The sequence below is a fragment of the Peromyscus leucopus genome, chromosome 16_21 (assembly GCF_004664715.2).
Source record: "Peromyscus leucopus breed LL Stock chromosome 16_21, UCI_PerLeu_2.1, whole genome shotgun sequence".
Lineage (NCBI taxonomy): Eukaryota > Metazoa > Chordata > Mammalia > Rodentia > Cricetidae > Peromyscus > Peromyscus leucopus.
In genome coordinates, this window is record NC_051084.1 from 66,336,642 (window position 1) to 66,349,470 (window position 12,829).

Below are 12,829 nucleotides of genomic sequence, written 5' to 3' on the forward strand. Positions count from 1 at the left end.
GGTACTGGCATCCCAATGACTTCATCCTTCTCCTTGCCAGAAGTAAAGTCAGAAAACAACCCGAGTTTCAAGTTGATCCTATTATAAGTGAAAATGTCCGCAGTATCCAAACTCAGGTGCTCACAGTTCAATCCAAAACAAGAGTCACAAGTCAGCTAGCCTGAGGAGAGCAAGGAAAGGCATTGCTTTCACTTGAGACAGGTATTTTTTAAGGGTTTATAAAGAGTAGCCTGAAGACTCACTGAGCTGAAAGTTAGAAACCCTGGGGTCTTACCTTAGACCCATCGATGACCAGCTTTGTAAAGATGTGTCATGAATTGAAAATTACTGGCATTGCTATAAATCTAGACTGCAGTAACACTTTTCATAGAAATATAGAAAATAGCCAACATTTAAAATGTTACACCAGTACTGCATCAAAATGTTTACTATATAAAGTGAATCATATATAGTCACATTTTGAAAGAGAAAAATGAGTAGATATTTGATTCGAAGTCCCCATTACCACATATTTGAAAATACTTTCACTGTCTACTCCACACACCCCCAGAACAATGTTTAGCTTCATTTCTTCAGGAAACTAAAAGCTTTCTTTTTAATTCATTGCAATCTTTATATTTAATGTACATAATTTCAATCAAGAAAGAAAATGTTAAATAGAAAACATTGCCTAGACATTGAATAGATCCTATACACTAGACCAGTGGAAGACTAAGATACAATTTGAAATGAGAAAGTCGCATCGTAGCTATGATGTCATTCAGTGGGCAAAGCACAGCCTACAAAACCCTAGTTTGACCTCCAACACCATCTAAAACGGAATGTTGGAGGCATGCTTGCCTAACAGGTACATAAGAATACATGTAAGTTTTCAATTCTCATATTAAGCATATATTTGTATAAGTGTACGGAAAGAATTTGCCAAGGATACACATGGAACTGTGAACATTGCTTAACCCATACAAGTGTGAGAAGGGTGAGAAGAAATGACTTTAAAGCTTCTTTGTATAACTTGCCTTGTTCAAATAACATGGCCCACACTGCTATCTAAAAAGTCTAAGTAGCAGACAACCTAACAAGTGTAAAAAGTGTAACACCTCCAGTCTAAGACTAAATTTTAGAAGAGGTGATTGCTTGCTTCCTAAATAGTAACAACTCAGGGCTTTAGCGATACAGCTCACTTGGTAGAGTGTTTGCCTAGCATGCATGACGCCCTGAGTTCAAGGCCCAGGACCCCATAAATGATGCACGGTGGTGTACACTTGTAATCCCAGTACCTGGGAGATGGAGGCAAGAAGATCAGAAATTTAAGATCATAGTGAGTTTGAGGCTAGCCTAGATACATAAGATACATCTTTAAAAAAAAAAAAAAAAACAAACCCTCAGCCTATTAACAGGTATTTATGATCTTTGGTACCTAATTTTAGTATTTGAACTTGTTGCTTTCAAATTCATCATTTATTTCATTTTCTGAGCAGCCCTAGAAAGTGGTGGCATTATACTCTCCTTTTGTATGAGAAAAACATGCTTGCAAAAACTAGACATGCAAAGATCATGCTACATATTCTTAGTGAATACAAGAGTCGGAATTCAAATCCGGGCCTTTCTGAAACAAAAATGAATCTCTATTTCATTGTCTTCTGCATGAAACATGGTGCCACATGTTTCTGGAGCGAGACAGTATATGCAGCTGTTTTGTGATCACAGCTGCACATACTGTCTCGCTTCAGATTCTACCACAGCATCCGGACTTACCTGTAACGCATTGAGTAAGGAGAAGATAATGTGGAAGGCCAGGGAGCGACCATCGACGACTGTGGCTATTCCGAATCCCCAGGTCAGCCCCAGCAGTGGTGTGAGGATGGCGATGTTCTTACAGATCCTCACGATGGCCCTTACTTCCTGGAACATGGAACTGCCAATGGCAGCTCTCTGGGTCTTGATGACAACCAGCGTGACTGTGACCAGGTTTACTACTACGATGGCCAGAGCTGGGACCACAAAGGCCAGGAGAGCCTTGGTCATGTCCCAGTTAAGCCAGCAGGCCTCAGGCCGGAGGTAGCCTTTTCTAGGCTCTGTCACAGCCAATGTGATAACAGCGATCACCAAAGGGCACCCATAGCCCACTAGGAAGAGAGAGGCCACCAGGAATGACTTGGGCAGTGTATGGAACACGATCAGAATTCCATAGAGAATCAGGAGGGCCTTGGCAAGCATCCAGAAAAACACAGCCAGATAGAAGAAGTGAACAAAAAATGTTGCAGCCACACATCCATTGTGGTGGGATACCGGACCACTGAGGAAGGAAGCCACAATGAACCACACATCAGCCATCAGCAAGGTGGCCGCAATGTTAGCAATACACAGGTGACGTAAATATGAGATCTCTGTCTTCGTTACTTGACTCCAGACTAAGGCCTCAATGGACAGGCAGATGATCAGGCTGCAGATGGAAACGCCCAGGCCTATGTACGTGATGTAAATTAGAACCGGGTTCTCCAAGGTGTCGGGTGACATGAGAATGGAGAAAGAGGTGAATGACTTGCTCGGCCAGCACCTGCAAACAGCTTGCTGGGAGTTTTCTCGCATCAGCTGACAAGCTTGCTGGTCCCATCTGCTCTCCAGGGAGTGCCAGCCCACGCACTGGGACTTCCTCCCTTCTGCCTTGCTGATCTTTTCAAACATCAGCGAGATTTTTTTAAGCTCCTTAGGCAAAATGACAGACAGGACAAGCCCATTCACGGTCATGTTTTCCAAAAGGCTGGCTTCCAGGATGGCCCCAAGGGTTGGAAACGCAATGCTGATGACCTGGGAAGGAGAAGGAACCTTCTGAAGCTCTTCAGCTGTGAGCAGTACCCTCCCAATGACTTCATCACTTGTATCATTAATGCGCATTGAGAAAGTGAAATTCTTCCCAAGGCTGTCCTTGGACATGATGGTACCCATGGTATGAATGAAGACGTGTGATATGTTGATGGGATGTTCCTTCACAAATAGCTTGCTTGCAAATGAATTGATTGATTGAAGCAAGACACAGCTGCTGTTTCTGTCTTGGATGAAGGTCCAATTTGATATGCTCTTGCTGTTAAGAATATGGTTAGCCATGGCGCTGTAACTCTGCAAAGAAGAACTGGTATTAGTCGTGAGCCACCCTTTGAAACTCCCAATACATAAAAGACTTGCTTTACAAAATGTGTCCTTCTAACCAGTAGCATAGGCACTCCCAGAGACCTCTTTGGATTGCAGAATCTCACATCCACCCTAAACTCAGTGGATCATATTCAGAATCTTAATTGAACCCCTGGTGATGTGCTTGCACAGTAAAGATTAAGTTTACTTGCAGCCATGTCCAACCCACACACTGCATGCATCCCATAATAGGTAATAATGCAGCCCAACACATTTGTAGATGACAATACCATATCACAACATCAGAAGGTTGGACAGGGGCCCAGAAACAGCTCAGTCACTAAAGTGCTTGCCATTCTACCCAATCTGAACCCAACTTCGGATCCCCAGCACCATGTTAAAGATGGACATTGTGGCACATTCATAATCCCAGCACTAGGGAGGCAGAGACAGGTGAATCTCCGAACCTCATTCGGCCAGTTAATAATATAACCAAATCAATAATCTCCAGGATCAGCAAGAGACTCTGTCTCAAAAAATAATGGGGAAAGAAACTGAAAAAGACATTTGACATCACTCTCTGACCTCCAACACATGAACACCTACACACACATGAGTCCTCACCCATACATGTACACATACATACCCCCCCTACACACACACACACACACACACACACACACACACACACACACACACACCCCATTGGATACCATTTAGAGGATTTATCTGTAAAGGAATTCCTTGCCTTGTTTTCCTCTTATTTGTTCAATGCCTTCCCATGAGACCTAAAGGTACACAGCCTTTACATGCTCATTTCTACCAACAGTTCCACTGTATACCTGAGCAAAACCCATCATTCAATTGCCCTTTCAGAGTACCCACAATGTAGCTGGCATCTATTGGTCCCAGCTCTGCTGCAGGACCCTATATAGAAATATGCTGAAAACTAGAACTTGACCACAGAGGTTGGATCACCCTTCACTACTGACTACTTCAAGCATCAAAACCACGAAGAAATGAATCCAATTCCTTTTCACATTTCTGTAGTTCAAAGGTTGGGCCATTTATTTTGCTTCCCATTTTAACAACTTGTTCTAATTCACAAATGAACGTGAGTCTTCCTTTGTCCACAACCCACAGTGTTTCTTCAATAATTTCAGTAGCTTAAATATGCTTTAGGAAAGCAGAGTCAACTCTGGCCCCCAACAGACTCATAACCTCACAGGCTCAACTCCTCCAAGACCCAGGCCTTTGAAGGCTCATGCAGTCATAGAATCAATCCCTCACAGCCTTGGACCCTCACAGATTCTACCCCTCATAAAACCAACCCTTCAAAAGCTCAACTTCTTATGGACTCAACTCCTCCTGGATTCAACCCATCACAGACCCAGACCCCGGGGAAATATAAAAAAGACTGAGATGAGTACCACAGAACCAAGTAAGCTCTCTCTACTAACATGTCTTGACCTGATGTGTTTATTTTATTCTTTTGTTTACTATTCTTCCCTCTATAAGATTCATGAAGCACTTTTTATGTGGGACATTGGAAATATCGAGGAGGAAAATGTGGTTCCCAATCCCTGGGAAGCTCAGAGGGTATTCCAACTAACCTAAATTCCTTCCCCAAAGAGAGAACACTGCCTGATCTGCAAGCTCACGCACCTTCATCTTTTCCTCATTGACCTCTCTGGTTAGAGCTGTCGAGATGTTATGCAAGAGCTCTACCACCACAGCAATGTTTCCTGGCATTCGGGGAGACTTCTGAATGTTTCTGATGATGCAAGACAAATCCTTTGGGCATTTTTCCATCAGCATATCTGTTATAGTGTGAGATTGTCTGTGAGTCTCATGGAGAGCTACAGTTGATTCCGATGATTGAACATTGGAAAATAATTCCACACCCTCCTGAAACAGGACCAAAGTAAAGAAATCCTTTATTAGTTTATATTAAATACAAAAGTACTTTTGCTGGAATTTAGAAGAACCCTACTAGACAGTTGTATATCACGTAATATGCTTTCATGTTCCATTTTCAAAGTAGTATCTAGAGTGAAATAACTTGACCAATACCAAGTTGTATAAAGCAAAATATAAGTCTGAATTTCCCAACTGGTGGCTCTCTAGCCCTGTCTTCTGAAACCGCAACTGTTTTCTTTAGACACTTCTTGTGTATGTACATTTAATGTATAGCTTATATATTTATATGGATTCTTATTGCCATTTAACTTATCTTTACATTCTCAAGAGGTGAGCCAAGAGACACCGTGTTTTGTTTTTTAAATAGCAGGAGCTAGAGAGATGGTTCAGCAGCTAAGAGTGGGTCCTGTTCTTGCAGAGGACTCAGAAGTCAGTTCCCAGAACCCATATCAGGTGACTCACAGCTTCCCACAACTCCAGCTCCAGGAAACCTGAGGCCTTCCCAGGCACCCACATCATATGAAGATCCTGATGGGACTACAGCTTCTCACCTAGCAAAGTGTGAGGTGCAGCCCAAATTTCATGGGCCTAACAAGTTTGGGGGGATATTACTAGTCAGCGAAGTACACTATGAGTATCAAAGCTTTGGGTTATTTCAAGGGCTGAGGGCAAAGATGAAGAACTTGGTCGTGACAATTCTAGATGCCTTTCCTTGCTCTGCCTAAGTGACCAGGTTCCTTCATGTCATTCAGGATGCAGGATATACTACACAAACTTTCAGATGCACCAAGTGAAGAGAGAGGAGATAGGTAGGTATTTATGTATTCCTGGAAAAACAACCTATTGCTACCGTGGAAGCCTCTCTTTTCCCCTAAGTGGGCAATATGATCACCTGAAGTTTACTCATGGAGCCTGTGTGAGAATCCTGATACAGAAGAAAGGACATTACCTCAAAGATGCTGATGGCATTAAGGGTATGGCAGGTTTCAGTGACTTTGTGCCATGTCTTGGCCTTACAGGCAAATTTCACGTTGCCCTCACTTTCTGGAGGGCAAGATTGAAAGCAGGGGGCAGTGTTGTCCTTACAGACACCATCACATACATCTGGGAAAATAAAAGGCATCCATATCAGATAAAAAGGTCTGAGGTCATGGCTGCTCAGCCATTCAGTAAGGTGTCACTGTGGCAAAGGGACGTCAATTCTGTAGACACGGGTATCTTTTCTCAGGAAGATTGAAGATGATTGAAAATGGGTTAGCAGACACGGCATAGTTCTGAAACAGGATCCTGTTCCTTCTGACAGAACCACACACCAAATTCCAATGTATAAAACTGACTACGGTATAAACTCCTCCCATTAAATAAGAGGGACGAACCCATGGGTTACCCTACTGAGTCACCCTCTCCCGTGCCCACAGAGCCCCCTAAAGATCTCCTCGGAGTCCTAGAGATACCCAGGTAAGCTCTCATTTGAAATCTACTCCCCCTGATGTTCCAAAAAAAGCTTCCTGGTCCAGAACTTTATAGCAAGCTCCATGGTCAATGAGACCCATTCTAGTCACTGCCCTGGTTTGAATTAGCTCAATGAGAATTGCAGCAAAGAAGTCTGAGACTAGGTGGAGCAGAGGATGTTGGGAAAATATGAATATGGCTGGGGCTAAAGACACAATGGACTTGCATGTAAATAATCAAAGTACAAATGTAATCTATCAAGGTGTCTCATCTCTCATGCCATGAGCCAAAGGCCTGAGAGTTGCCCGATCTCACAACTGGTGATCAAACTTCTGTGTGATTGGTAACTGCTGCCAACATACCACGTGGCCTGGACATCACCTTCTCCTTGCTTTTGCTGGTGGCCTGAAAAGAGACAATAAAAATTCTCACAAAATCAAATGTCAACAGGTGATACCACTGGTTCATTTTAATCACAGACAAACAACCATATCCGAGTCAGCCATGATGCACACACAGTCACCGAAAGTCCAGCTGTTGCATACGACCCAATGACATTTCCTTCTACTTTTCCTCCCCAGTGCCAGGCAGTGGGATTGTCCTCTCCTCCCCATCATAATTCTCTATCGTTACAGTCTATAGTCTGCACATAAACTACATTTTGGGCAGAGGGAAGTTTACTAGGAGGTTCATGAAGACTTACTTCACTTGTATGGGCCCCATTGAATCCTGGGAGAAGGCCATGCCACATGATCACACGTTCACATGAACATATTTATCATATTTTCAAAGACAAAATATTCTAACTACCTTCCATCTATTGAGATTATCAATTTTTGTCACTCCGTCTCACCCCTCCTCCTTCACACTCTGTCCTGTTTGGGGTATCACTAGAGTGGTGCATTTATTAATGAAATCTAGACAAGGAGTTGAGGGAGGACCACATTTCTTTGGATTTAATAGGATACATTTATATAGTTTACAGTCACTTCTAAATTACAATAACATCAACCCTTGAGGGTCATTAACTCAAAATTATTTACAGGTGGCCACAGAACAGCACAACAACAAATGTTGAGTGCCCTGACATCCTGCAGCTCTTTGGAAAGAAACTTGAAGTTTTCCCAACTTTCATAGCAATCCTACATATTTACATAAAAGTGCTAATAACAAGTGGGAAAACTAAAAAGTGTTGTTCCAAACTAGCTGCAATAAGAGGAAGTGTAGGACAAGGCAAAAGGGAAGAATGGGGAGCTGGAGAGATGGCTCAGCATCTAAAACAGCACTAGGTGTTTTTCCAGAGGACCCGGGTCCAGCTCCCAGGACCCACATGGCAACTCACAGCCTTCTGTAACTACAGCTCCAGGACCTCCTAGGGCACCAGGCACACACATGGTGCATAAATATATACGCACACAAAACACCCATATACATAAGATAAATGTTTAGATTTTAAAAATGATAGAATGATCTTTTTATTATCTATATAGAAGAAATTATAAGCTCATCTGTATGTAAAATGTAAGAAAAAATGCAAGTACAGCTCATGAATTAGTATGTATTACTAGTATTATTTTTGCTGAATGCACTACTAAATAATGTTGAGTATTTACTGGATACAAATCCTTTAACCAATTCTGTTTGAAATTTATTTTGATTCCTTTGCTCATTCTAAGAAAATACTCATGTTCATTTTGTATTTTATGCTACTCTTCTTTAAGGGAGCGGCCCCCACCCCACCCACCCATGCACATCTGGCTATCCTGAGAAAATGGTCTAGGAAAAGCCCACCAGCCCACCTGGGCTCAAATCCTGAACTGTCTCCTTAGGAGGGAATGTTCACCTCTCTTTGCCTCCATTTCCCTGTCTGTAAGCAGAATAGACATTACTGCTTTTGTGGGGGAACAAATGAGTTGACACATGAGAAACTCTTAGGGCCACCCTCAAAAGCGTGAGATCTGTTTATGGTTTAGCTGCTGGGATTATTCTGATACTGAATAGTGATTACATCGAGCTCATGTTTCGCCCTTTCAAACTGTCTTTTCTGATGGAGTTCTAGATGCTCTAACTCTCCTTCTGCCTTAGAAGGACTTGTTACCCACACTACCATACAACACTGCCTAGCCTCCACTCACCTGCCTGCTACCTCGATAATCTTTTCCATGTTATGTTCTCAATTAAATTTTAAGTCCCTTAAAAACATGATTGTGTATTGTCTCCCTTTACCCCTCTGTGTAAAAATCTTGTACATATGTACACTTGTGTAATAACATTGATATGCATGGTACACTCACAAATACAGGCATGTGTATGTTAACGTGTATAGGAAAAGAGGCAAACTCAGTATTCCCATTTCTGAACAAAATAAGTGCCCTCTAGTGGCTGAGAAGAGCATTATCCGTGGCTCCAATTTTATTCCAAGATTCTAGCTATTGAGGAAGAAATAAGATTTCTGGGCATTGTTGTTTAGCCGACATATGATACTCATTTTCTTTTCCTATTAACAATATTATTTTTCTCTATGTTATCAAAAACAATCCTGAATATTCCCTGTTTTTTCTATCAAATAAAACTATGGAAACTCTGAATTGAGGTCTCTCCATCGCTGAGGAGGTGTCGCTGAGGAATTCATGAAACAGAATGCCCTTGGACTCCCCAGTGTATGATGGCCTCTCTTTTTATTCATGAGAACAAATCCCTAGGGTCTCAGTCAAAAAGTCGCATTGTTTCCATTAACCCATAAGACTACAATAATATTTCTAAAGATCTTGAAGACTGTTAGCAGTCCACCTTGTGGTGATATTTTATTTGTGCTGAAATGTGATATTTTATTTGTATGTCAATAAATAAAATTTGCCTGGAGATCAGAGGTCAGCGAGTCACAAACAGAAGTCAGGCAGTGGTAGCCCATGCCCTTAATCCTACCACAGGGCAGGCAGAGTCTCTGTGTGGTCAAGGACACAGCCAAGCATGGTGACACGAGCCTTTAATCCCAGTACCAACCATAGAGACCTGGAGGTCCATATAGACAGGCAGTGACGAGGAAGTCATGTGGCCGGGCTTAGAGCCAATGAGAAGGCAGAACAGGAAGGCAATAAAAACACAGGTTAGATGGGAAGAAGTTCTCTCTTTGGAAGCTACTGCTGGTGGTAAGCTAAGGCTAGTCATGGCTATTGCTCTGATCTCTTCAGCTCTTACCTCTGTATTTGGCTCTGTGTTTCTTATTTAATAAGACTGTTTAGAAATTTGTCTACACCATCTAATCTCCTTATTTTACAAATGAGAATGCAGAAGCTATAATAGATGAGGTGGCCTGAAGAAGGCCATGCAGGGAACTCCTCTTATTCCTGAGATTAGAATTTGTTCTCCTAATTCCTTCAGTATGTCTCTACCAAAGGTCAGACATCAGATCATGTTCAGGTCCAATAAGCAGAGGAGATGTATGGAAGGAAGTAAAAGCCTCTCAAATCACCCAAAACCCATATTGACATGGCCATGTTCTGCAGTATACCAAAGCCAACAGCTGTGGAGGATCCCTGGTCACTAAACAAACTCCAGAGATGGTGCAGTTGACTAATAGGTGTGGGGGAGAACATGGGATGCTGTCGACAAGAAGTTCTGGAAACTCTACCTTTTTACAGGAAAGACCTGATTTGTTTCAGTCCAGTTCGTTTTTTGAGGTACATCATGTCTGGTTCCTCTGGTCAGTTCATGTCTGGGTAGCATCCGAAGTGGGTGACTTTAGCTTCAAATGTTAACATTCCTCAACCTCATCCTACACAAAAAGGCAGGCACTGGCCTGCAACCCGCTTAAACTGCAGAGCTTCCCAGTGCCTAGGAAAGTCAGGGGAGGAGCAGGGGAGTTCCTGGCAGCTCGAGAACCAGAAATTCATCCAATGGGAGGAAAAGGATAGGATGTTTCTGGTAGGGTGAGCCCCAACAATAGCAAGAGTAACTGTTTCCCCTGCTCTGCCTACCCCACATTTTATTGAAAATTGTAGATGAGAAAAACAAAAGATAGTACCAAGCTGTGGGCATCAGAATGCCCCCAGCAAAGCGTCTTCACAAAGCACCTGTAATTTCTCTCTGAAATCGGATTTCAGTTCAATGTTGGGGTGAAGGGGAGTCACAAAGAAAAAGAGTAAAGTAATTAGAAGGAGAATATTGATTGGAAAATTTATGACAAGAACTTCCAACAGCATTCTCGCCTAAGGACGTAGTGGACAGCTGTTGGAGCCGTGCCCTGAAGCACCGCCCCTAGTGACGCAGCTGTAGCTGTTACACCTGCCTGTGACCTTGAGGGACCTACCCCTGGGGTGTGGCCACCAGGGACCTTTAAGACTTGAGATGCACGTATGCCCTCGCTCTGGGCTACCTCCTGGTTTTGGATGCTGAGATCTTGGACCGAGTCGTTCAGCATGGGACAGAGCTCAGCTCGGCTCTTGTTCACCTTATCTCATGTGAAGCACATCCTTCATCACCCACCTCAGTCTCTCTGTCTATGAAGTAAGGGATGAGAGCTTCACCAGTTAGTTCTGGGGTGGCCTCCCAGGTCTTATGGTCAAATAATAGTACTCTTTTCCCAAAATTCTCAAAATATTTTAAAATTGTCTCTCTCCCTATGTTCCTTCATACCTTATTTTAAATAAATAAGAGGAAAATTAAAATATGGCATGAGGGAAAATATACCACGAAGAGCCGTGGGGCTCAATGCCCCTCCAAAAGTTAAAAGGGTAATTTGCTATAAACTCCACCCTTGTTCTTCTACCCGGTTGCTAAAAGGAAATGCTATTGCCACTTTGAATGACATGGTACCACATTATACTAAACCGTTTTGAGGTCCTGTCCACTAAATGTCTCTAGTATCTCCTAGTCACTGTGGCAGCTTTCCCTACATCTACTATTCAAGGCCCTCAGGAAACAGCAGTACCCTAGATTCAAGTGAAAGAGTCAGTACCCAAGAAGAGGGGGGGGGGATTATTCTTGAATCATCTGTTTTGTTGTATTTCAGATCTGATTGGGGGAAATTAATGTGAGACAAATTCATAGCAAAGGCATCTTCTCTGTCACGGATCATTATCATTTCTTTTTTTTTAATTTTTTAAGACTTATATATTTATTATGCATACAGTGTTCTGCCTGCATGTGTCCCTGCAGGCCAGATCTTATTACCGGTGGTTGTAAGCCACCATGCAGTTGCTGGGAATTGAACTCAGGACCTCTGGAAGAGCAGCTAGTGCTCTTAACCACTGAGCCATCTCTCCAGGCCCCTATTGTCATTTCTTCAGGTTGTGCCGGCCCACTCCATCACCACCCTCCCCTTATATTTCAGCTCTCAGGTAACAGAGCTGGTAACAGGAACTCTTTGTCTGCTTGTTCTCTCCACCAGCTCATCGTCCACTCTTTCCCCATTTTTACCTGGCAGAATATCCTGCAGGACTCTGTAGGCAAAAGAAGCACCAAGCCGTATAACCAAAGAGCGGGCATCATTGTCTTCCACACAGCTGATATTCTTGCTTCTGTCAAAATAAATGAAAAGGCAAAACGTCTCCAATCTGAAGCTCTTATCGCACCATGCCCCTACAGACACAGTTCCCCCGTGAGACCGGACTCCATCTTGAGTGCTGTCTACGCCGCTCTCTCTGGTCAGTAGTGGGGGCCTCCCCATGTCCGACCACGGTCACGGTCATGGCCGGGAGGCTCCAGGTGGAAGCGCCAGTCCTGCTCTCTGCTCTCTCTCTTGTTGATTTGCATGGCACGCCTCACGTGGGAATCCCGCTAAACAAAGCTGCTTGATGGATTTCACCTGCCCTACAAGCTCTAACAAATAACAGCCTGTGTTCGGGCAGTGGGAATGACAGCTCATGCCCCGGGTTGGAACAGGGCTGAGAACTGTGTAGGTGGCTACAGAAGATGAGCAGGGATTCTTGTGGATAAACTTGGCCTAGAAATACCTTTGAAGAATAAGTGCTGGGCTTATCCTCTTATCTCTCTCCATCTCAACCCGAGAGGTGTGTCTCCCTGAGTAAACAGTGATTTCTGCAATGATATGTCTAACAGAAATGATAACAAAAGTAGAGTGATCGCTTGCCATCGCCAGCAGTGTTGGGATGTGACAGGCAGACGATACACTCAGTAATACACCCGACAGAGGAAGAGAAAGGATGAGGACAGGAAGAGAGGAAAGAAAAAAGGAAATGTGAGGGGAAGATCTGACAAAATGCATAAGGGACACAAAGGATCGAATAGATTCGAGGGTTCACCTGAGAATATTAACATTAAATCTTGCTATTTTCATCCTGAGTGAGATAGTAATTGAAAGATGTTA

General features: G+C 43.1%; 1 protein-coding gene across 1 annotated transcript in view; it reads right to left on the reverse strand.

Moving 5' to 3' along the window:
* Adgrf2 (adhesion G protein-coupled receptor F2) overlaps positions 1 to 12,829 on the reverse strand; it is a 37,799-nt gene that overhangs the window by 13,192 nt on the left and 11,778 nt on the right. Inside the window, exons 2-6 of the mRNA XM_028887256.2 lie at positions 11,920 to 12,020; positions 6,864 to 6,906; positions 5,999 to 6,153; positions 4,795 to 5,037; positions 1,756 to 3,117 (exon numbers count right to left, since the gene is read on the reverse strand). Of these exons, the coding sequence (XP_028743089.2) occupies positions 1,756 to 3,117; positions 4,795 to 5,037; positions 5,999 to 6,153; positions 6,864 to 6,906; positions 11,920 to 11,991 (1,875 nt within the window). The 5' untranslated portion in view covers positions 11,992 to 12,020. The remainder of the gene's footprint in view (positions 1 to 1,755; positions 3,118 to 4,794; positions 5,038 to 5,998; positions 6,154 to 6,863; positions 6,907 to 11,919; positions 12,021 to 12,829) is intronic.